Below are 26611 nucleotides of genomic sequence, written 5' to 3' on the forward strand. Positions count from 1 at the left end.
CAGATTTTCTTGTTGACTTTACTCGTTAACTGAATGCATCAACTCAAAGTAACATCCTTGGGTTGTGAAAAGAATATTCAATTAGAGCATCTTTTGAATGTCTGTACAAGATGCTTATCAATATCAAAAACTGAATGCAACCCATGACAAACAGGGAAATGTTAAACTTAAAATTACAAAATTATCTATAGTACATGAATAGTCATAGAAAATACCAATAGATTAAAATGACCAGTTTGAATCTATCTTTACTGTAAACAAAACTGACAAATCTATTTCAAAATAAATGTCAAACATTAAAAGCTTTCAGCCTTTATCCATCATCCCATCATGCATTGTCTGTGTTCATCACAGCATATTAAACAGCTTTACATAACTTTGTCATAGATTTACAAACACTTTCAAGAAACTATGTGGCTAATTTGTGGTATACAAATTCCAATAATAGAACTAGAAATATATACAATGTAAATAAAAACTCAGAACAAGATGCCCTGTCATACTGACATGAGTCAAAAACTTTGTAAGTACATAACAAGGGCAAAAATACAAACTGGATCAAAATTGGGATTAAAAGTGGAGGTCCAGTCAGATGTAAGGCATGAAAGGAATTTCAATTTATTTTAGTTACAGTTATTCAAAGGGAAATAGGGTAACAACCATTACCGAGAGGACCCAGCATGAGTCTGTTGATGTTCCTCCAGTAGGTGAGGAAAAGCAAAGGCTTTGTCACATTCAGTGCATTCATATACAACTTCGCCGACATGACTTTCTTGGTGCTGCTTAAGGAGAGACCATTGGCTGAATGACTTGTAGCACATATCACAACGGTACTCTCCAACTTCTTTTTCAGCATGCAATCTCATATGCAAAGACAGCTCTTGTGCTGAATTGAATCTGGTGTGGCAATGAATACATTTGAGCTTGTTTTCTGCTGACTGAGCCGTGTCTTGAGCAAATTTTTTACGATGCCTTTGCTCGTGTTCTCTAAGGTACCGCCTCAAGGCAAATGTTTTTCCACAAATCTCACATTTGAATGGCTTCTCATTTGGGTGCAGTTTATTTTGATGCTCCAAGAGATAACTTTTTGAGGAGAACTGCATCGAGCAAACAGGGCAATTGTACAAATCATCTCCTGTAACATCAATCTCCTCCTCCTCTCCTGGTGCTTGATGATAAGTAGGAGAGGGTGTCGTCTCTGATGCATTTGAGCATTCCTTCTCCATTGTTTTGTGCTGTTGACGGGAACAGTGGTGCTGGCGGAAGGCATCCCTTCCCAAAAAGCTCTTGCCACACTCCGTGCATTCAAATTCAGTAGCTGATGTCAGATGACGGCGCTCATGTTCTTCAAGTTTGCCTCCAGAGGGAAATGTCATTTTACAAACTTTGCATTCAAATGTACTGTCAAGATGAGTAGGAAAATGACCAATCAGTTCAGTGGCACTAGCAAAACACTGATGGCAAACTGGACATATGAAACCATGTGACAGATCTCCAGCTTTACCTTCTGTTTCACATTTAATTTCTGCTGCAGTATCAACATGGCTCTTAAGATGACTTAGGAAGTGCTGAGACGAGAAAGAACTATTGTTGCATTGATTACATGGATATTCACTATTAGACCATGGTAGCTGATGGGTGGTCCTGTGCTTTTTCAGGTGAGATGCATGCAGAAAATGTTTATCGCAGTCCGAACAGGAGTATGGTCGCTCTTTCGCTGCCATGCAGCCATGCTCTGAGAGCTTCTCTGGGTCTCTGAAACGCTCACTGCAAACACCACAGCGATATTTAAGTTCTCTGTTCACTAGTGTTGAGCTTTCAGAGAGTGCAGCAGACGTTTTATGTTCTTCTCTTGAAGCTGAAGGTCGGTTATGGTCACCTGACTTAGAGTGACTTTTCCGATGCTCAGCTCTACTACTCTTGGAGAGAAAAACACAATTGCATATGTCACATGGGAAGTTCTCTTCACGGTGGGTGGACATGTGTTCTGCTAATTGTGTGGGCCCTGTGAAACTGAGGTGACACTTGGAGCAACGGTATGGACGGCTCTTTCCATGAGTATGCTTATGTTTACGAAGTGCAAATAGAGAGACAAAACCTCTGCCACATGCCTGACACTGAAATTCAGACTTGTGCATACGTTGATGCTGCTGCAACTGGGATGCCTGGAAAAAACATCTGCCACATTCGGCACATTCATGTGGTTTTTCACCCAGGTGACACCGTTGATGATCCTCAAGACTTTCTGATGTTGGGAATGTCTTGCCACACACATGACATGGGAAGTATGGTGCAGAGTCTGAGTCGCTGTCCTCTGTGCCGTTATTTTCATCCTCATCACTTTCACCAGTTGTACTGACTTGACTGCTTGATTGTTGTTCAGTGCTGCTCTTCTCCTGTACAGCGGTCGCTTGATCTTTCTGCTCTTTTTTATGCCATTTTCTATAGTGTCTTGCCAGTGATTTCTTGACTGAATAGGTCTTGTTGCAGAAACGACAAGTAAATACATCATCTGGATGGTCTTCACTGTAATGATTACATAAAGATGGTCTTGTGCAAAACCGTTTATTACATAGTTTGCAAGCGTAAGGTTTACTTGGGTCATGACATGATCTGTGGATTTCAAGATCAGATAAGGTGTAAACAACCTTGGGGCAGTCGGGACAAGAATATTTCTTATTTATTTCATGCATCCTCATGTGTTTTTCAAGATTTCCTGGACTAGCGCACACCCGGCCACACTTACGACATGTATTGCGCTTTTTCTCTTGTTCCTGTCGTCCATGGTCTTCAAGGTGGCTAATGAGCATCAACCCATCTGTGAAGCTCTTATCACATTCTGAACATTGGTACTGCACAGCCTTTTTCTCTTTGCTCGAACTGCCTTGCACCTCATTTCCATCTGAATTTTGTGGGGATTCATCCATAAAGTCCTCTTTGCAGGAGAAGTTGGTTTGCAAAACCCCAGTGCCAGTTGTTTTGGAGCCTTCTTTGAATACTAGCACAGAGTCCTTCAGTGCAAAATCAATCTCTGCTTTCAAAGGGGCTTCCAACTGTTGGGTTGTATTCCTCTCTGAAATATGTCCAAATCTACATTTCCTGTAGTGATTACGTAGAAGACTTTTATTCCAGAAGCCTCTCTGGCATGTTTTACAATTAAAAGGATGCACCATTGCGTGTGTGCGCAGATGACCAGTCAGTCCAGCTTTACTTACAAAGGACATTTTGCACTCTGAGCAGGTGAATGGCTTGGGGATCTCCCCACCAAGAGCTGTATCTAGTTTGCAGATTAAATTAGCCCCATCATTAAGGCGTTCGTCACAACTCTCATCCAAAGGCTCTTCTTTGATGTTTGGCATATTTGATAGATGATGTTGTAGTGGAGCAGTAGACACTGGTGGAACCATTGTTTCCATCTTGTGTGCATTTAAAAAATGCTCTTGGAGCTGTGAAAATAGCAAAAAACGGGAACTACAGTATGCACAAGAAAAGCATTTTGGTGGGCCTTGAGAGGTTGACTGTTGGCTTGGGCAAACTGATGACTTCGTTAAAATGCAACTTTTTTTGTGATTTTCAAGACTGGCTCGTGGGAAAAATCCTCCACATTTGTCACAGAGCAATGCATTTTGCTGTGGTTTCTTGGTGCATTTTGGGAAGTGACGTTGCAAATAATCCTTCCTAATAAATCTCTCACCACAATAATCACAAGCATATGGCCTCTCTCCTGTGTGCAGGCGGGTGTGCACTCCTAATTGATAGCGGTTTCCAAAAACACGGGGGCAATAATTACAAACATATTTGTACTTTTTGTTAAAATGAGGCTGGATCCTCTCAAGAATTCGATTTCTGACCTCACTGACAGATTTTGCCACATTTTCTGTTGGGGGATTAGTTCCCAGTGGTAGAGAAGCATTTGCTTCTTTGGAGACCTTTCTGCATCTTTTGATCTTCTTATGCTTTTTCAGAGATTTTTCATGAGCAAATGACGAGCCACAGCCTGTGCACTTGAATAATTTTGCAATGTGGAACATTGTGTTATGTCGGGAAAGTTTAGACTGAGTTGAGAAGATCCTTGAACAGACTTCACATTCGAATGTCTCCCGCTTTTCAGCAGGTTCAATGCCAAACTTATGTTGCCAACCCTTGCCAACATCATCTAAACTGATTTTCGGAATGCAGACTTCCAATCGGGATTTTTTCCCTTTACAACGAGTCTGGTGTACTTTCAGATGATCATACCTTGAAAAGCAGCTGTCACAGGCTTTGCAGCGATATGGTTTCACTTCATTATGTGTCAGAATGTGACGTCTTAGGTTTCGTGATTTCATGAAAGTCTTTGTGCAGAATTTACACTTGTACTCCGCTTCGGCCTCTGTTTTGGGCTTTTGTGTTGCCTCTCTGAGAGTAGGCATGTTTGACAATTGTTTTGCCACATCAGTTTTGACTTTTGACTGCCCCTCTTTGTAAACCCCATCACAGAAAGCTTCATGCTGCAAACACATTGTCCGACTACCGAATCTGTGGCCACAGTGTACACATGCATAGGGTTGCACACCAGTATGTGAGACAATATGTCTCAAGAGTAACGATCTATACCTGAACCTCTGTGTACAGTGAGGGCATTTAAACTGAAGCATGTTTGTTGCATTAGACCGGAAAGTCATTTTCTGGACATTCTGGCTTGTTTGAGAAGTGCTTTTACTGAAATCACCATTAGGGGATAAGCCAGCATTGAGCTCTGTCCCCATGCAGTTCCTTTGATGCTGGCTTAATTTTGTAAATCCAAAGTACTGCCCACAGTTTGAGCATAGAAGTAGAGAGTTCACCTTGTGGCCACGGTGATGATTTTTTAGCCGTATTTTCTTTGAAAACACCCGTGGACAATAGGCACACTGATGTGACCCCTTTGTCGTAGTGTCAGACTCTGTTACAAGATGTCTGGTTGCATCAGGCAAGCACTTCTCACTGTGAAGTTTAAGGTACAAGTCACGGTAAAACTGTTTTCCACAACTAGTGCAGGAAAAGGGTTTGTCTCCCGTATGTTTGATCATGTGTCGCAACAAATAGCGACGACTACTGAAATCAAGTTTGCAAAATGGACACTGGTTTGACGAGGACCCAGATATATGTGTAAGACAATGTTTTCTTAGTATTTGGGCATCATTAAACACCTCTTTGCATAAGGAACACTGTAGCTGCTTAGGTCCACTCTGCTCTTTCACAGATTCCAATGACTGCTGGGGTTTTAAAGGTGGTCTATCTTCAAGCTGAACTGCCTTTTTCTCTCTATTTTTGTGGCCATCTAGATGCCTGAGCAGATGTGCAGGATACTGGAACTGCAGATGGCAATCTGGGCATTGAAGCTTTCCCCTTTTAAGATGTGAGCTTCTGTGCTGAATCAGTTCTCCAATAGTTGGAAGAATCTTTCTGCAAACAGTGCACTGAATCCTCCTCTGGTGAACTATTTTATGACCAATTAGATAGGCACGTTTCTTGAATCCTTTTCCACATTCCAGACAACGGTATGGTCTTTCACCTTTGTGATTGCGCTCATGTTTCTTCAGTGATTGGGATGTGCCAAAACATTTTCCACAAAAATGACAACTCAGGGCAAGACTGATATTTTCTTCAGTTGATTCCAAGTTATCCTTACTCTCTTCAGTCTTTGCACTGCTTGAAGTTGCTGGTTTAGACATGATAGAGAAAACGGAATTCCTGTACCTGAACATTTTGCCAGTGAGTTTAAACAACTCATGTTTCTTCATATGCCTGTACTTTCCAGAAGCATGACAAAAAACTGCTGGACAAAAATTGCATTTGTAGCGTGGTACAGGTTTGGATGTTGTTAGAGCTGAAGGTGCTTGTTTCTCCTGTTCATTTCCCCTTGACAGTGTTGGTCCATTTTCCTTTGTTTTTTTCTCTTCGGTATCTTGCCTTGATTTACTTTTCTTTTCTTTTGCAAGCCGATTAACACATTCTCTCAGGCAAAATGTGTTAATATGTCTATATCGGTTGGATGCTAAAGTGAATGTAGCGTGACACAAGGGACATCGATATTTCCCAGCAACTTTCTCTTTACCACCACATACTGAATCTCTGACACAGTAACGCAAATGTCGAGCCCTGTTGTATGAGTACTTGAAAAGCCGTGGACAAAGAGGACATTTATGTTTTCCTCTTGTCTCATTCTCTACTTCTTGACTTTCGTCACCACTAAGTTTTGCAGTAGACTGGCTTGGTGAAGCTGCCAGGGTCTTTCCCTTGTGTATGTTGTAGGAGTGTTTTTCGGCCTTCTCTGCAGTTGGGAAGTTATTACTATATGCACTCCACAGATCTGTTTTGGAGATGTCAACAAGCTTCACAAAACATTTGGACAAATTTGCATATGGTTTGTTCTGTACCAAGTCCTTCAGTGGTGGTGTTTTGGTTTCACTGGTAACAGCATCAGGATTTGTAACTGGAGATTTTGGCGGCTTGCATCTACCGGGTATACGCTTGTGTCTTTGCAGGGTACCAGCCTGGGCAAAATACAATCCACATCCATTACATTTGAAGGGTGTCTTGCCAGTGTGGGTCCGCATATGCCTGATATACTGAATTATTTTAGAAAATATGAGTCCGCACCTAATGCACTTGTGACGGCCGTGGTGTTTTCTTTTCTTCTGTCGGCTCGAAGCAAAAGGGAGCCGAGGGTTTTCTTTGGTTACACCACAAACGTGTTTTTCAGCTTGTTCATTCCCCATCAGATAGAGATTACAAATCTTGCAAAACTGGAAACTGTACACTGAATGGCAACAATAGTGGTGTTCAATGAGCTGATCGACACTGTTGGTTGCGTGTTTGCAACCCGCGCAATGATAGGAACTACTCATTCCATTTATCGGCTCTAAGGTTTTCATTATTACAACAGGCTGCAGACTTTTCCTCATTTGTACAGAGGATGTCAGTTGAGGTGCTTGTCCTTCTGAATGATTCAGGCTGTTACCATCAGGTCTGGCCAAAGAAGGGTCTTTATATTGACATGTGTCAGGTTTTGTTTCATCACTGTCACATGAGGAGTCTTCTCTTGACAGAGGTTCACCATAAAGCATGCCAAGCATGTATGGTTCCTCTGTAGATGAGCCCAGTTCTTCATATGACTCTTTTGCATTTTCAGCAATATCTCTTTCTGGTTTCTCTAGGGCCACTGGATTTTGATGTAGTGACTGTTGCTGATCTGAAAGGGAGGTTGCATTTGTATCTGCTGGACTTGTCCATTTTCTTTTGAGACAGGGATTTATATCTGTGTTTGAGGTGTTTGAATGTAAGCACAATTCTAAACTATTACAAACACCTTGTTTTTTAATGTTACTAGTCATGACAGGGCCACAGCAATCTGGAGCTGTAAGAGAGGTTGTGGTTTTCTTCTCTGGAGGACTTGTTATTTCCATTTCTAGACCAGACTTTATATCTGTGCTGGAGCTATTCGACTGTAAGCAGGATTCTACGTGGGTAGCACTACCTCGCTTCTTGCTGCTAGTATCAATAGAAAGGCTGTCACTAGTGATGCCGGGACCATTACAACATGGATCTGGGGCAGATGTGGTATTTGTCCTCTCTACTGCACTTGTCCATTCTTTTTCTGGACAGGGATTTCTATCCGCATTGGAGCTATTTGGCTCTAAGCACGAATCCGAATGACATGGAACACATTGCTCCTTCTTGTCACCGGCATTACTGAAAAGACCGTCACTCATCACAGCAGGGTTCTCACAAATATTGTCCTCTGCTACACATTTGTAAAACTGCTGAGATAACTGCAAACAGGATTCGACATTATGACTGTTGCTTTTCAAGGTACTTGTGTTTTCCCTCAGCTCACAAGTATCACCTTTAAAACTGTCCACTTTGATACTTGGTGAATCTGAAGATTGAGAGGTAAATGACTGAATGTCTTTCTCCTGACAGTCGGTTTCCATATTTTCATCTTGACCGTAAGTGAAGTTGGGATTTGGGGTTTTCTGCTCATCAAACTTCTCATTTTCTGATGAACCTGATACTTTCCTCTCTCCTTTTAGGATTTCACTTGTGTCCAGCCCCTCCCTCTCTTTTTCATCCAAGTAATCTTGCTCATTGTCAAATGTAGCCATGATGCTTGGAGCCTTTGCAGTGATATGCTCCTCCTCATTGCCATCTGGGTCCTTCTCTCTTCCATGACCAGTCAAGTTTCCTTGGCCACTTAATGAGATGTTGGAATATTTTCCTTGAATGAGGTCTTGCTCCACATCCTCCATTTGTTTCTGACCTTCACAACTATCATTATCATTTCTGTCCGCTACAGGCTCACTCTCTGTACTTGTCACCATGTTTGAAGTAGTAGAGGGCTGAGTGTGTCCTGCGTAACATTTGACAGTGTTTTCTGGACTTTCCATCTTGCCTTGTGCACTTTCAATCACATTTTCTACTTCCTTCACAGTTGATAGACTTGGCAAAATTAGTTTAGTCTCTGACATATTAGGGCATGGACTCTCAGTTGGAAATGGCATATTTCCAGTATCAGTGAAAAGCCATTCCGATGAGCTGTGTTTTATAGTAACATCAGTTTTAGGCGTTGGAACTGAATTACTTGCCATGAATTTACAAGAGGGTCTTGATTCACTGACATCTGCATCGGAGCAGCTACTGACATCTGAGTAGTCCTCAAGAAATGATGTAGCTAGCATTCCACAGTCTTGCTTAAGTCCTTGTAAATCTGATACTAAAGATGAAGGAAAAGTTTCTGATGTCGATAATCCATCTGTGGCAAAATCTATATCACCATTTCCACATCTTGGCAAGTAATCTTTCTCCATTTGTTCTCTATCAGCTTGCCATTGTGTTTCCTTGCAGTATTTCTGATATACACAGTCTGAGCTGGAATTTTCAATACTAGGATCTGTATAATAGTCTGTGTTGAAGTTTGAGTTTGTTTCAGGGGATTCATGTGAAGCCACTGTGTCAGGGAAGTCATGATGTCCAATGAAGCTCTCTATATGTTGGGTAAGACTTCCCTCTGACTCTGACGTCCTTCTCAAAGTGCTTGGATCCGATGACAAAGGTGGAAGGTTATGGAAGTATGAATCCCACCCATGAGCCATTCTCTGCAAGGACTGGAAACCAAGCCTAATGTTTTACCCAATCCTGTAAACACAAAGAAGCACAGAATTATAAAAGACAGAATAAAGCCATTATCACATAATATATTAACACAGTAAGAAGAATCTGACCTTTCCTTCGTAATATAAGGATGAGGGCTATTGAGGATGATGTGGGTTACATCTGAATAGAAACCTGGAAAAAAAAAGTGATTCATATTACCATTGCGAACATTTCACAAGCCACTACAAATCTGACCCTGAGGAAGAATTTACAGAGCAAACTGCAACCGTATTGTAGTGTAGGGGTTGGTTTGTCCCAGTGATTCTCCCTGTCTGGTGCAACATACCATGTGGACTCACCATCCAAAAACAGAGGCCCAAGGGTTTAATACACTGCCTGTCCAAAAAAAAGTCAGCACCTGGATTTAACTAAGCAAATCGGTAAAAGCTGGCCACAAGTTATTTAACCCCAACTCATGCAATGAGTAGCTTTTGATTTCATAAACAACCATGTCAAAAGACACATCCTGTGGTCGTGGAAAAGATGTTAGTATGTTTGAGAAGAACACTGGCATGCATCAAGCAGAGAAAACATTAACACAAACATAAAATTGGGTAAAGTACTGTCCAACCCATTATTAAAAACTGGAAGGATAGTGGGGAATCATCGTCTTCGAGGAAGAAATGTCATAAAAAAATCCTGATTGATCGTGATCACTTAAATGTTTGGTGAAATTAAATCGTAGAAAAGCAACAGTAGAACTCAGGGCTATGTTAAATAGTGAAAGTAAGAGCATTTCCACATGCACAATGCAAAGGGAACTCAACGGATTGGGACTGAACAGCTCTGTAGCCTTAAGAAAACCACTAATCAGTGAGGCTAATCAGAAAAAAGGCTTCAATTTGCTAGGGAGCATAAAGATTGGACTCTGGAGCAATGGAAGAAGGTCAGGTGGTCTGATGAGTCCAGATTAACCCTGTTCCAGAATGATGGGCACATCAGGGTAAGAAGAGAGGCAGATGAAGTGATGCACCCATCATGCCTAGTGCCTACTGTACAAGCCTGTGGGGGCAGTGCTATGATTTGGGGTTGCTGCAGTTGGTCAGGTCTAGGTTCCCCAATATGCCCAAAGAATGAGGTCAGCTGACTACCTGAATATACTGAACGACCAGGTTATTCCATCAATGGATTTTTTTCCTTCCCTGATGGCACGGGCATATTCCAAGATGACAATGCCAGGATTCAGCCAACTTTCTTCTTCTTCTTATTTTTCTTCTTCTTCTTCATGTCTTTCAAGAGGGTCTGGTCCCACAGGACTGGTCCATTCCTCAGGTCGAGTTCCCCTAGTGGCCTGGCGCAGTTCCGTTTTGCGGAGTGAATTTTCAGCATTTCTCTCTTGCAGTTGTTTTGGAGTTTTGTGTGTTTTTTTTTTTTTATATTTGCAGCATTTTTCTTTCGCATTTGTTTTGTGAGGTTGTAAGTTTTTGCTTCTGCTTTGTTTCTGTGATTCCAGCATTTTGCTCTTGCAGCGCTTTTCTGTTGCATTTGTTTTATGTGTTTTTGGCTTTGCATCATTCCTGTGTTTGCAGCGTTTTGCCATTTGTGGTGTGTTTGCCCTTGTCGGCCACCGTAGTTCAGGAAGCATGAGACATCATTTTCACACATGGATTGGCTGCCACAGAGTCCAGACCTTAAGCGCACCGAGAATCTTTGGGATGTGCTGTAGAAGGCTTTGCGCAGTGGTCTGACTCTCCCATCATCAATACAAGATCTTGGTGAAAAATTAATGCAACACTGGATGGAAATAAAAATTGTGATATTGCAGAAGCTTATCGAAACAATGCCACAACGAATGCATGCCGTAATCAAAGCTAAAGGTGGTCCAACAAAATATGAGTGTGTGACCCTTTTTTTTGGTGGTGACTTTTTTTTGGCCAGGCAGTGTACAATGCCACCCAGGTGGTGGGTTAAGGCAAAAGGCTTTGTGCATTGACAGCTAGGTATGGGGACTAATTTTGAAATGTATGGGAAGAAGCTGGAGCTTTTGCAAAAAGGTAGAAGAATACCAACTAGATATAGGTTGATGCACAGCACAGGGGGTGACAAAATTGGTTGTTTCAGTAATTACCATCCAATACAATATTATCAAACATTTTCTGGTTCCAGACTCTCAAAAGTGAGGATTTGCTGTATTTTTTCTGATAGTTTAAAATTCATAATCTTTGGGTTTCGGGCCGTTGATTAGACTAAACAAGCAACATTTAATAGAGTAAATAAAAATAACTACTCTACTTAAGTCCTCATTTTTTCAGAGTCATCCAGGGAGAGTTAGACTTTACATTGAAGACTGCTCATCATTGTAGTTGTTGTCAAATCTGGGGCCATATGTCTTGGAAACTCAGGTGAAGAGAGAAGAGCTGTCAACCAATCACCACTAGGTGGTGAGTTGGATCAGGTGGCAGAGAACACTACCAGACAGACCTGGCAAACCTAAATGTGTTGTGTGGGTGAAGTAGGAACACTAGGCAGAGGGCCCTGTTTGCAAGGTCTTCAACTCTTCGTATGGTTGGATACATTTAATGCAAGTGGGCCATGTTTAAAGGCTACAATGTGGATATGACATCTTGAAAATTCAGTCAGAGAGACATCAGTACCTGTGACATCTGTAACTCAAGAAACACTGGCGACCACCAATAGTGATGGAGGCCATCAGGGTAAAGGAGATGGCCTTTCAGGATTGGGTAGTCTGTGGATCTCCTTGAATCAGCAAACAGATACCATTAGGCCATCAGGACTTCATTTGGCAGAGGCAAAAACTTGCATATGGTGGGGCCAATAACAAGTTACTTGTGTAGGCCTCAAACAGATTCTCTTCTAGGCAGAACTGCCAGAAAAATTGGTTAGGATGCAAAGAAAATCCCACAAGCAACTTCAGCTGAAATACAGGCCTCTATGCAAAAAAATGGTATGGCTGTTTCCAAATGCACAATGAGGAGGCACTTGAACAAAAATGGGCGGTATGATTGAATTGCCAGAAAAAAGCTATTCCTGCAGCAATACCACAAAACAACTTGCTTACAATATGCCAAATGGCACAGAGACAAGCCTCAAAACTTCTGAATTCATTGGGAGTGATGAGACCAAAATCAAACTCAATGGCCACAACCATAATTACTATGTTTGGAGGCCAGTCAACAAGGCCTATGATGAAAAGTGCACCATCCCTACTGTGAAGCATGGAGGTGGATCTCTGACTTTTGGGGGTGTATTAGCTACAGAGGCACAGGGAATTTAGGCAAAATCGGTGGAAAGATGAATGTAGCATGTTATCAGAAAATACTGGGGGACAATTTGTCTTCAGTAGCCCAGAAGCTGTACATGGGACACAGTTAACAAGACATGACATGATCAAAAATCCAAAAGACAAAGTCGACCCTTTAGTTGCTGCAGCAGAAAAAAGTGAAGATTATGGTGTGGCCATCATAGTCTTCAGGCCTCAGTAATTGGTGCTAAAATGGGCAATACACAGTATTAAAATCTAAGGGTATGCTAACTTTTGAATGGGGATCTCAGAATTTTCTTTATTGCTATGTTTTGTGTAATGATTGTACTATTCTGTGAAGCCTTACAGTTTAATTTGAATTCCATTAAAAATCAATGAAATGCATTTTGAGTGATCATTCATGTTTTTAAAATGATGGTAGACATCTTATGAATTCTGCCAGGGCTATGTAAATTTATGAGCACAATTGTATACATGTTTGGGATATGCTGAGCATACAGAGGAATAGTGGAGTTGTGGATTTTGATGCAGGAGTGATTTGAGCAGTTTTTATGGACACATTATTAAACTGTAATACTAGGCTGTGGCTGGAATCTATTGTAGTTGCTGTGAGTCCCACCTGACTACTGCTGCCGTTTTCCATGATGGAAGGAACTGCAAACTTTTCAAAGCCACCTTTTAAGCCAACATAGTGTTTGAAAAACAGAACACAGGTTGTGGGTTTGGTTTCCTCTGTAAGTCCAAAAGACACCAATAGTGTACAAAGTGCAGTATCTATGCTTCTATTTTTATTCTAAACCAGTAACACACTGAAAGAAAGGTGAAGTGTCAATGCTTGAAAAAATATTGTCAAACCACTAAAAATGACTCCCCTCATCACAGACAGCCGCCCCGGTGGGCCCCTGACCTTAGACCAGGCATGTCAAACTCATTCCACAAAGGGCCGAGTGGCTGAAGGTTTTCTTTCCAACCAAGCAGCAGCGCACCAGACTTGACTCATTTCATTAGCTGATCTCAGTCTTCAGACAGTTGATTGGTCAGACTGCATGCTCTTGATTGGTTGGACGAAAAACCTGCGGCCACAAGGCCCTTTGTGGAATGAGTTTGAGATGCCTGCCTTGGACCAATTTTAAAAGCAGCATTTAGAAATCATCTGCCAGCCCATGACTCCTGCTTCACCAAAATATTGCTAAACTGGGGCTTCCTTTTTCTCTGCAAACTCTTCACCCAAATAACATTTATGATCTTTAGCTACAGTGAACTGGTTGGAATAAAAGCTGCTGGCAACAGAAGTGTACTTCAAATTTGGAGGAACTCAAAACATAATTTTGTCAAGCTGTGCAGGGCTCCAGACTGTGACTCACAAACATTCCCAAGAGAGTATTTGTATGACATCAACACTTAATTGTATGACATCAGGCTTAATTTTATTTACAGTTACTTGCAATAACAGAGAAACAGTGGGCAGTGAACACAATGTAAGGTCTGAGGTAGCAGGCATGTACCTGCACACCAGGCCACCTGCCAAAACTTATTGGTAGTAAGTATTGGCAGACTTCTTCAAGACACAAGCTGATGATTGCCAATTTGGTCACAGAGCTTGTTTGTGAATGCATTTTTACTATTACCAATTGCCATTTAAGCTTAGGATAACCGACAAGCATTTTACCCCTTAACTACTGCTGATAAGTAATCATGTTTACTGTTTACTGACAAGTCTATGAGACAGTAGATGATCAATCAATTTCATTTTGAATTTAACTGTAAAAGGAGTTGGGTGGAGTACTTCTTCCTCTTCTACTTGGTAGAAATACTTTACTTTCAATTGTTCGTCATAAAATTACCTTTGCTTGTAGATGACTGCCTCATCAATTTTGACAGTTTTAACATGAGGTCAGGCCAACTCAGATGTGGATTCTCTGACAACATCAATGAAACAACAAAACAGAAAGGATGGGATTACCCCTGAAGGCCTTTCTTGTAGAAGGTATTTCATGACTGCATTTCTTTTAGATGTTCCTGCACCCAGGTATTGGTTAGTGGAATAGCTTATTGGCACACCAAAAAGCAACAGAACTGTTGTTGCAGTCTACCACCACCTCCTCTTCCTTTTCTGATCCCTGTACTGGACACCTCCAACAACCACAAAAATCTCCACAGCAGTGCTCCTGTTCACTGTATATATATATATCAGTATGCTAGCAACACAACCACAACTCCGACAGATCCTAATCTTGGTTTTTAGATGAAGTTGTGGAACAATCGTTTCAACAGCTCAACATTGAAAAAAGACATGCTCAGATTTCAGAGAAAAGTGTCTTGATCACTGAAGTCATAAGTCATGTGCAAGGTATGAGATGTCTTGGCAAGGACAAATATACAAAATGCTGGAAAATCTCCCAGATATTCTGGTAAGACTCTGCTTGCAAAACAAGCAGCTACATGTACCATGCACCCCACAGGTAAGACACAATCCTCTCTTCAATACTGTAATGGTGTGAATTTTTTTTCTTTCGTCACAGCATGGTTACACTGTCAGTAGACTGTGCAGGTGCTTTTTAATAGTAGAGGTTTCTTTTTTTATTTTTCTTGACAACCACTCACCCAAACTACTTCACACTCAATACTGCACTTCCTTGGGTCCTCAGCAATACACCCGCAAAGTGCAAGTATGGAAGTATTGAAAAACACACCCTAAAAACAGCTAAGCAAATGACCTAGAGAAAGCATGTACAATAAAAAAAGGACTGGTCCAAGGACCAACCCCTGGGGGGACACCACACAGTAGGGGTGCTGAGGGGGACACATGATTCTTTATACAGACATTAAAATATCCATTTGTCAAACAGGAATGAAACCATTTTAAAGCTGTACCAGAAAAGCCACAATAGTTATGAAACCTATCAAGAAAAATGGCATGATGAGTGGTGTCAAAAACAGCAGTCAAATCTAGTAGGATAAGAATGGATTGTTCACCTTTCTCTGCATGCATAAGGATATCACTGGTTACTCTCAGTAAAGCAGTCACAGTACTATGCTTGCGATGAAAGCCAGATTGAAATTTGTCAAAGATTTCAAGAACCTCAACCAACTTGATGAGTTGGTCGGTGATATTTTTTCCAAAGATTCTGGATAAAAGCTACAAAAAAAGACAAGTCAGGAATGGCGGCAGGAATGACAGGAGGAGGAGGATTTGCAAGCTGGTAAACAGTGTGAAACAGAAACATTGGGCATTGTTTATTAATATTAATTAATAAACCCAACCCAATCGACAGTGTCAATCAGATGAACGGTTGTTGAGAAAATCAAAGGACTAGAAAAAGACTGAAAACAGAGACAGATTCCTTCCTTTATACTTACATACAAGAATACAGTGATAACAGGGAAGAGAGTTATGGGGAATGTGCCAAATTGGAATCAGGGGACATTGCATGCAATGGTTAGCACCATAAACCATTAGGGGTTTAACCGTTAGTGTGAGTGTATACTGTGTTGGCTTGGCTGACAGTGATATTATTGAGTACAATTTCCCATGGCAAGGTAATCTATAGGTGTCTGCTATTAGCAGGAATATGGGGCATCCACACTAGGTCCGTATCACACAAAACCAGAATGATCAAGCAAGTTGCTCTATGTAGTCAATTACTGTTAACCAATAAGATAATCCACACTTAATTAGTATTTAAAAATTACACATTCCTCCAGCCCACTCAACTCAATCAAATGCATTGAAACCATTGTTTTGTTTTTTCACAAGAAAACAGTATTTTCATGTTAAAAAAAATGGAGCAGGCACTACTCCTTAAAGAAGAGATCTCACAATATTGTCTTATTGTGCACACAGCCCTTGACATGGTCCTGGATCTGTCTGCTGCTGATTAACTGAAAAGCATAGAAACTGTTACACCGTTAAATGGTGTATTGGCCTCTCATTTTGCTGTTAGATGGCATAGCAGGTACCTCTAATGTCTGGGGTATGCAAAGCGGTGGAGCAGTGTCTATTAGGTTTTACAGGGCAAACGATTTCCTCTGCTCTGCTGCACTCATAGGTTTGGTGGGAAAGCCTTAGTGGAATGATATGAGGCAGCACAGACAGAGGCATGGGTTTGCACAGGTTTCATGTACTGCAGCTTTAAGCATACAGGAAATTTTAGGGGCAGTTTCTCTCCTGGGGGGCACTCTTCCCCTCTTCTACTACATACAAAGTTTTCAATACTATGGATTCATGCTTGGACTCAACAGGTCTGATATGAAATGTGTGTATTGGATTAACAAGTGATGCCACAAACCTGCATGACTAGACAACAATCGAAGAGAGGAGGAATATCCTGCAAACAGGAAACTAATGCAAAATGGAATTGCTGCTTTTTGCACACAGTCCTTAGCAGTAAAGGATATGGTGCCAGTGCAACACTTTAAGAGGTTGTTAAAATGGTAAGTTACATTAAGACTGAGACCCAAGAGAGACCGGATGGGAAGCACCTGAGACCCTGGGCGCTCCTCAAATATGTACAAGTACAATGACATTCTTTGGCACAGGCTACATGAGGAATTAGCAGTCTGAATCGCACAAATCAAGAGGGTACCTTCCAAATTTACAGTATTTTTTAGTACAAAATTCCCTCCTGTTTCCATACATGACTGATCAGCTCTTTCTGCTACAAATCGCAAAATAGAGGAAGAAGCTGTTTCGGAGGTCAACGTCTTCCCAGATATTCCCAGAACAGTCTTTCTCTTCATAATACTCGTCTCCAGACAGCATGAAACATGACCAATACCATCTGACATGAATGAACAATTACAATTTGCCTAGACGAACAAATTCTAAATTCCTCTCTCAGGTGGTTTGGGAGCCTCACGTTTCCGGTTTTCAATATTCTTCTTCTTCTTCTACTGACTGTTTATGATTGCCATGCGTAACGTAGTGTATACTACCAACTTCTGATGAAACTTAATCACTCCAAACCAGTCTGTGGAAACTCACATAATGCACATTTTCTTTATTTTTTTATTTTGCAAAATTTCAAAGCTTCTCTTAAAACTTGCTTGACAATAGATGGCAACATGTCTATTGTTGTAGTTTTGAAAACAGAATGCTTTCCATTTTTGTTTGATGTATGACTTTATCTGCTCAACAGTCTGGGTCTCCACGTCATAATGTGTCACACATTTTCACTGGGAGACAAGTCTGGACTCCAGAGAGGCCAGGCAGTACCTGCACTCTTACTACAAAGCCACACTGTTTTGACACATGCATACTGTGTCCTTGTGAAATAAAGAGGGGCATCCTTGAAAAAGACGTCATCTGGATGGCAGCATATGTTTCTCCACACCCTGTATGTACCTTTTAGCATTAGTGGTGCCTTTACAGATTTGCAAGCTACCAATGTGATGGGCAGAAACACACCACCATACCATCACAAACGCTGGCTTTTCAACTTTGAGCTGGTAACGATCTGGATGGTCCCTTTCCTCTTTAGGCCAGAAGACACAATGGCAATGATTTCCAAAAGAATTCTGAAATGTAGACTTGTCAGACCGCAGTAGGGGTGGGCAATATGGCCAAAATCTTCTATCATGGTACATGTAATTTTACATCACAGTAAAGGCATACATCACAGTATAGTGACTGTTATGTACATTCAATTAAAAAATGGTTTAAACTATGCAAACCATGGCATACTTAATCACATTTGATTATCTTCTGGGTGGTTCTTTCCTCTTTAGCTTGGAGGACACAATGTCCATGATTTCCAATAACAATTTGAAATGTGGACTCGTCAGACCACAGCCCACTTTTCCACTTTGCATCAGTCCATCTCAGATGAGCTTGGGTTCAAGCTGTTGATATATGGGTTTTGCTTTGCATGGTACAGTCTTAACTTGCATTTCTAGGTGCAGTGATGAACTGGGTTTATCAATAACAGTTTTATGAATTGTTCCCAAGCCCATGTAGTAATATCCTTTATGCCAGTGGTTCTCAACTGGTCTGCCTTCGGGGCCCACCATCAACCCTTAATGACAAGCTGTGACCCAAGCCACGACACGAATAGACAGCATTCCACTGCATAAATAATCTCCTTCAAAATAACAGCACATGATTTTTTTTTTCTTAGCATTTCTTTTTTTTGCCCAGGCAAACCCCACTGAAAATGGGTCTGTGACCCACCAGTTGAGAATCACTGCTTTATGCAATTATGTTGGTTTTTAATGCAGTGCTGCCTGTGGGATCAAAGGTCACTGGAATTCAATGTTGATTTTCTTGCAATATTCTTGCAATTGTGTGTCAAGAAAATTGTTCTTAAAACTGCTGGACTATTTGTCCATGCAGTTTTTCTCGAAGTGGTGAACCTCGCCCCATCCTTGCTTGTGAACGACTGAGACTTTCAAGGAGAGGCAAAAATGCAAAATACAACTTCCTAGATGGACACAACAAGAAATGATACCTAGGACAACACAGCCAACATAACCTTACGGTGTCTTGTTTTCATTATTTTTCATTGGTTTCGTTCTTTAGGTTGTTTTTGTTTCATCATTTAGAAAAGTGAAATGGAATACTGAATATTATACTGTTGGCATTTATCAACTCCGCTCAATGGGCACTTTGTACAGCCGTAAAATCTAATGTAATCCAAAACAACAACTCAACCATAAATTCTACTTTTACAAAGATAATGTGTTTAGTTTTGATTGACACTGTCAGACAGATATTAACTTCAAGATAACTTCAAGATGTACTTTTCAAAAAAACTGGGCTGCCTGTGCCATAGAAAAAATGGTGCTACATGACCAGAGAAAAAGGGCTGTGGTATTCCTTTTTACTCAAAAAGGTAAAATAAATAAATAAATAAAAATCCAACAACCAGGATGCACTGAGCCACACCGGACCACTAAACGCACTCACTGTGGGGTGACGTACTGTGAATTGGCCGGTGCTTGGTTTTGGCTCATTCAATTTCAAGGAGGCACAAAGTGGCAGCCTTGTCACAAACTTTCATACTAACTTTACAGCTACACAGTACGTGAACATATGTTTCTGAAATAATCTGAGGTGAGAAATATGCAATGTAGTAAAAGAATCTTGATTCATATTTGATTAAAACTGCCTAGCTTGATCTGAGTTTAGTGAGCTTCTGATTTCAAACAGGGGCAAAAATGGCAGCAAGGTAACACACCCCTTTCTCAGTCTGCCTGTCCATGGAGGCGAACACATGAAAAAATGTGGAAATACAATCTGTAGTTTGAACTACCGCCTTAATGTGTTTATAAAGATTCTCATTCATCCAGGTCATGTTACTTCTACATGCTTAGCAAAGGAAACTGGACCTCAAGCAAGTGCAGCTGCCTTGGTAAAGCACTCAAAAACAGCCTTAATACAACCCAACAGTGGTTATAGACAGTTGTTGGGTTGTATTAAGGCTGTTAAATTAACATATAGTTAAATTAATACCTCAAAAAACTAAACAAAGAAATAAAATTGGCTATAGGCTTCATATAGGTACAATACGTAGCAGAGCTGGTACACTGGATTGTGTTAGATTGTACAGGTGCAATAAAGTGGTCAGGGAGCATATGCAGGTATAGATTGACAGAGCTTCTCTTTCCAAGGGATCATGAGATGTTTTGCTACAATTTTAAGTTCTCTGCTGACATCCATCCCAGGAGGAAGTGCAGTTGTAGACAGGTGTTTATCCTAATAAGTGGACAGCAAATCTTTTATCTTGTTTCACCTTTTGACAGATGACAGAAACACTATGCACACTACAAAATTCAGTGCCTGACTGAGGCCACTAGAAGGATGGTACAAAAGGGTGTGTGTGGGACTTTTGCATCATATTCCAACATGTCCATCTCTACCTGCTGGGCTATCTGGAATGCAGAACTCTGTCAAAGGCGGACATTGTAGGTCAAGTCACCATCAATGGTTTTCCCATGTAACAGCACTGACAGACTTGATTTTACCAGCGAACTATGGACAAGTGAATTATTAGGAGAGATTCATCATGCAAAATAATAGAGCTGAAACTATACGGGAAATCACATGGTTTAATTAACTAGAGGGTGACAATGGTGAGTCCTCTCACGCAATTCAGTGACACATCAACAGAGCTGCCACAAGGCTGGTACTTATGAATGATTACCAGAAGTTGTATACAATATTACCAAAACTTTCTCTTGCAAACTTGTGTTTTGTTCTCAGTGATAATTTCGACAGAGATGAGCATTTGAAAACATTCCATGTGGCAGTTTTTAATGGGAAACGACGATGTATGACCACCTGGAGGCTATGTGTTGCTACTGTCCTGAATGTGTCACTGTAAGATGCTGTACTCTTAGCCAGCCTGGACAGAGGACAGCTGACAAAAAGGAGATGGTAAGATGCAATCAGCTCAACAAGACCATATAACGTTAACATCCACAGCAGCACTGCAGCTCGCGGCTCTAGTCACGTGTTAAATAATTTTAAACTGACGCTGGTTGATGTTCTACGTGATGCTAGCTTGCTAGCTACGTCAGTGACTAGCACAATGCAAGCTAGCACTGATACCCCACAGCTAACTCAGCAACTGGTCTTTAGCAGGACCCCTTACCAGATCAGTGCTCCGTGTTTCCCTTGCGTGCTTCGCCGCCAGATTTCCTTTGTGCCTTTATCGGCTACATTGTCCGTGTTGTAATATCCACTTAGCAGACTTCGTTGAAACGCATTACATCTCCGCGTTCTTTGTCAGTATGCGGAGAAAGCGGCTGTCCTCCTTGCCGATGGCTTCCGTCTTTCCTGGGAAATACAGTCAGGAGACCTTTTTTTCTTTGTTGACTGTGAGTCGGTGAGGGTCGTTCTGTCAAAAAGAAACGTCGTGCGGGGAAAAGCACGACGTTTTGCTAGACGGCTTGTTGTACTCCGGATAGCGGCGCTAGATCCAGATCCGCCTCCATTACCTTTATTTGCGCATTTTCAGACAATGTGCCCGATATTGTGCGTACGTTATACAACTGTCTGATTACAACCAATAACAAGGTTCGGGGAATCCGACAGAGCCCGCCCCTCCATGTTCTATGGCTGTTACTGCCAGAGCCTGGCGGGCGGTAGCACGACTCCTTCCGGGCGACTGCACCGCGGTTGCCTCCTTGCTGCTGCAGCTGCCCCTGCACTTCCTACTTGTTGTGGCAGACAGGCAGTACTTCTTGTCCTGACGGACTGAGCTGTTCATTGAAGTCGTCAGTGGGGCTTCAGTCCTCCCATGTGCAGTTCCAGTACCCCTGTGTTGATGTAGCATGTATATGATTTGAGTTCCTGGGGAACTCAATCAGGCATGCTTACTTGTCTGCTGGACTAGATGCGGCTGGTCGTAAAAGGGTTAATAAGGTGCACACAGCCATTTTGTTGGTAAGACTTGTTTCAAAATGGCACCACCTCTCCATGTGCTGGTCTGCTCCAAAAGGCTACTGCCTGAAGGGGCACATTTGAAACAGTTCACATAAAAAACACTCGTTCCAGAGGAGGAAAAAAAAATTACCAAGACCTGTATTTTAACACAATGGATGAACAGGATCTTCTGAAAATGTCTGGTATTCTGTGACCAACAATTGCTGTCTTCTGTTTGCTGGTACCCTTTTTTCTTTTCTTTCTTTTTTTTTCTTTTTCTTTTCTTTCTTTTTTTTTTTTTTTTACTTATTTATTTATTTGTCTCAGAATGTGCAGACCACTTAGAATCTGATAACCTATGAATTGACCACTGAATTCATTTGGGCATACAACAAAACTGCAAATGAATATGGAACAGATTTCTAACCAAGCCAGACCATACAAGCCCTCTCAAATTTTAAACCTGCTGTTCAGAGTAGCAAAAAATAAATAAATAAATAAAAATAAAAAATGCTGCAGTAAAAAAAACAGGTCTAGATCATCTGACACACTCAGCCTGTATCTTTAATATCAGCGGAGTCCGGATGGTACTGAAAAACCTGTCAAAATCATGAAATTTGGAAGAACAAACTCCAGGCCTGTGGAAGTTTTGGAAAGATTAATAAACCCAAAAAGTTGGGAAAACTTGTGGGAATTGCTTGCTTCACAAATACCTGTATTATGGAGTGTATGTGATTCAGTTAAGATAGTTTGAAAATAGTGTATATCAGTTAAACAGTAATGTTCAGGCAGCTCGATCATGTCACTTGACATTATGTTGTTCTCTGTGTGGGGTAATGTCAGATTTCAACCTTAGTTGGAGCTTGTACTTTGACAAGATGTAAATTCGCGCAATGTCATGACAGTGCCAATTAAATAATGTCTGGCTTCACTTGGACAACTGTAAGGCATGGCTTGGGAAAGACCAGGATCCTGGACATGCAGAATGTGGACTGTACAGCAAAACATTCGACATTTCAAACATGGGAGAGGCAGCACTAGCTGGCCATGCTAAAGGAACTAAGCACCAGGCTGCTGCAAGCAAATCAACACTCAGTCCCATCACTGGCATTTTCACTCAGGTGACCAACAGCTGCCAGCTGCAGTGATTACTTGTCGTCCACCATCAAACAAGGGACCATTTTGGGTGCTGTGTCCAGAAACAAAGCCCCATCTGCAGAGGGACTTTGGGTTCCAAATGTGGCTAAGTCTCCCTGTTCCTAAAAGTCATGTGAAGACACAAGTCAGCCAATGACTTTGTCCAAAATAACAAAGCAAAGATTGTATGTTTTTTGATGAAAGATTGAACCACTATTTACAGGATAAACAGTTAGAAATGTATGTCAAGCTATGGGATGGGCCCAAGGTGAAGATTAAATACACTGGCTCAGATTTTATGGGCCATTCATCAGCTTAAGATGTCACTGAGAAAAAGAAGGATTTGCTATGAGAGGTTGGAATCCTGAATCTCACCCAAATTCCAATGGACAGGCAGAATGCTAACTGGAAAGTGTTTGAAATACTTTACAAGCCAGTGGAGAAAGATGTCAAGAAGTTGCTCATCAATGTTGATTTGTGTGGGTTGCATATAGTGTACAGTGTGTTCAGAGTTGGATGTAATTCCAACAGATGGGAAGTTGAACATGGACTCTCTAGCCTGTACTGGCTATTCCACAATTGCCCTGCCCATCACAAGGATTTTATGACAGCAACTCCATGTAGCACATCCACACTTAAGTTTTGCAAGCACCGGTGGATTAAGAATCTTGTGTTAGACAGTGGATTGCTGCTCTGGTTGCATGTCAAACACTACATCAAGATGGTAGGGAGAGGTGAGCTACCCACTCCAAAAGTTAAATCCTTTTAGGGAGTGATGATCAGCTGTGCTGAACCTCTCTTCACAGTGAAAGTGGGCATAGTTAAGAGCATTTCAAGAGAAAACAACCCCTTCCTCACCATGTATCAAGCAGACACAACCATACTGGCCCTCCTCTCTGAGGACATGGACAAACTGATGAAAAGTAAGGATATCTTCAGTGATTGGGTAATTGCTAATGTTTTATAAATCGTGGCCTATTAGAAACACAAACAAATATAAAGTGTGACTTTTTCCACTCGTTTTACATTTTACAACTCCGAATACAGAGCAACATGTTCAAGTGCAGTAGGTTAAAAAAACATCATAAAGCTGTCATGACAGGCTTCAGTCACAGGTAGTCTAACAGCATTGTTGTCCATCACATATTTAGTTTGATTTGTATGGAATTTTTGGAAGGGCAATTGGTACCATTTTTTGTTGTCTTAATAGATACAACAATAAACACTGGTAAAAAGAAGAAGAAGGAAAAAAAAAATCCCACTATAACAATGTGGAAGTTTCAAATTTCCCCGTTTATGTAGAGGATGTGTGGTATCTCATATATGGCATTATGTATTATTTTCAAATGACTTACATTAAAAAAATAAAAAATGAATGTGCATAATGGAACCAGCATACAACACAAGTTTGTGTCATCTAATGCATAATATTAATTGATCTGGTGGTTTTAACTCAAATAAAAGACAGAAGAGGATTACTGTCACATACAGTCATACTGAGTAAAACATCTACTTTCTGCATTTACTAACTCCTGCCTGAGGAGCAGTGGAAGGCCACTGTAAGATGGTGCCATGGTCAAGGGCACTGACAGAAGACTGGTTGTCAATACCACTGACAGGAGACTGGTTGTGAAGGGCACTGACGGGAGACTGGTTGTCAATGACACTGAAAAGAGACTGGTTGTGAAGGGCACTGATGGGAGACTGGTTGTCAATGACACTGAAAAGAGACTGGTTGTCAAGGGCACTGACAGGACACTGGTTGTCAAGGTCACTGACTGGAGACTGTTTGTCAGGGTCACTGACGGGACACTGGTTGTCAAGGTCACTGACAGGAGACCGGTTGTCAAGGTCACTGACAGGACACTGGTTGTCAGGGTCACTGACTTGAGACTGGTTGTCAGGGTCACTGACGGGAGACTGGTTGTCAGGGTCAGTGATGGGAGACTGGTTGTCAAGGTCACTGACGGGACACTGGTTGTCAAGGTCACTGACAAGAGACTGGTTGTCAAGGACACTGACAGGAGACCGGTTGTCAGGGTCACTGACAAGAGACTGTTTGTCAAGGACACTGACAGGAGGCCGGTTGTCAGGGTCACTGACAAGAGACTGGTAGTCAAAGGCACTGACGGGACACTGGTTGCCCAGGGGAAGTGACAGTTGAGTCCCGGAGGAAACTTTGTAAATTTGCAAATTAAGAGTGATCAAACTGAAACCTAAAATCCCTTAACTTTAATTTTATTTTGCAGAGCTCATGGGATGATTTCTGAAGAAAAAGTACCTGCAAGAGGCCACATCCACCAAAGCTCATCCATGTCCCTTTTCGAGACAGCAGTCTGCACAAGGACAGTTCTCAGATTGATGCTGTATTTGCAGCAGAAGCCACCGTGAACAGAGTCAGGTCTTCCAAAAACATTTCAGAGAGGCAGAGCCTAATGATTAACATGGACTTCAAGATACTCTTGATCACACTCAAGAGAGAGTGAGAATTCACTGAAAAAGGCTCCAGCGCATCACAAATTAGTGAGAAGCATGCAGTGCCTAGACCCGAGACATGAATCTGAGGAGCTGTGCATAACTCAAATGAAAAGAATGTTGCACATATTTGTTGAAGCTAAAAACACAGATGAGGCAATGTGTGATGATATCCTCAAAGAGTTTGAGGAGTTTTGAGATTTGGCTGCTATTCAGGCTAAATTCATGGAATTTGACCCCGGAACAGGTTGAGTGGATAACTTCCTGTATGAGACAATGGGAACAAGCCATCATTTTCCAGAATGTGGGATGTGATTCTACTTGTCTTTTGGGCTGGCCACTGTGGAGAGAGGATTTTCCATTAACAAAGGATTGACAGTGGAGAATCAGGAGTGGTCTCTTGTGGCTCAGAGGCTCACTGCTGACCATGTAAGGTCTGGTGTGGGCATAACCAAAAAGAATACAAAAGAGCTGCTCCTTCCAGCTGCTGGAGCCAGGTAGATGCACCATGGCTGGATGAAGAGAAGGGAATAAAGAACACAAACCATTGTCTTTAAGAGAGATGAGCGAGATGATTTGAAAAAGAAGGCAGCTAGGATAGTGGCTGATATTTTTGCCCTTGAGAAATTCAGCCATTTCCGCTGAACTGAAAATCTAAATCTAAGCTGAAGATTAAAAAACATATTGATGACAAGTTTGCAGAGATGAAAAAATAAACTGTGTGTAAATTGTCCCCTGAAGGTAATGTCAGTGTTACTAGACAATTTTTTTACTTATTAATTTTTCAAATATTGTTGCCTTGCCTCCTAGTTTATGTTTATTAGGGATACACAATGGAGTTCTCACAGTTTGATCCATTTTATTCTGTAAATATTTTACTCAAGTGTCAGCATTAATTAAATGTAATTTTGTATCAAACCACATAACCTCTTAGTTTTAGCAAAACATTTTAGTTAAAATACATTTGATCTCTGTATCTATGACTCTATTTCCAAAACCGGGGTTACAAGTTTAGATCCCCAGACTGGCCATAGAGTGAGGAGTTGGGATAAAGAAGAAACACACTGCACCCCATTTCAAAACTTCTAATGATCCTTCCTTCCACAATGCACTACTGCCCCTGCACCCAGATGTCACTAGCAGTACTTGAGAAGTGGTCTTTCCAAGGTCAGATGTTTAGTGCTGGGGTATGCTTAAAACATACTTGTTTGTAGGACACGTCATCCAACCATGTC

General features: G+C 41.4%; 1 protein-coding gene across 2 annotated transcripts; it reads right to left on the reverse strand.

Annotated features, from left to right (window-relative positions):
• On the reverse strand, positions 1-24970 carry znf1035 (zinc finger protein 1035). 2 transcript variants are annotated; one of them, XM_076737889.1, is made up of 3 exons: positions 20992-24970; positions 9246-9309; positions 1-9159 (listed from the first exon to the last, which is right to left on the reverse strand). In XM_076737889.1, exon 3 carries the CDS (start codon positions 9114-9116, stop codon positions 663-665), a length of 8454 nt encoding a protein of 2817 aa, XP_076594004.1. In that variant the 5' UTR covers positions 9117-9159; positions 9246-9309; positions 20992-24970; the 3' UTR covers positions 1-662. The 2 variants fall into 2 exon arrangements, with proteins under 2 accessions (XP_076594004.1, XP_076594005.1); XM_076737890.1 differs by lacking the exon at positions 9246-9309 and having other exon boundaries at positions 20992-21444.
• Between the last annotated feature and the right edge of the window lie 1641 nt (positions 24971-26611).

Source organism: Chaetodon auriga, chromosome 8 (assembly GCF_051107435.1).
Source record: "Chaetodon auriga isolate fChaAug3 chromosome 8, fChaAug3.hap1, whole genome shotgun sequence".
NCBI classification, from domain to species: Eukaryota; Metazoa; Chordata; class Actinopteri; order Chaetodontiformes; family Chaetodontidae; genus Chaetodon; species Chaetodon auriga.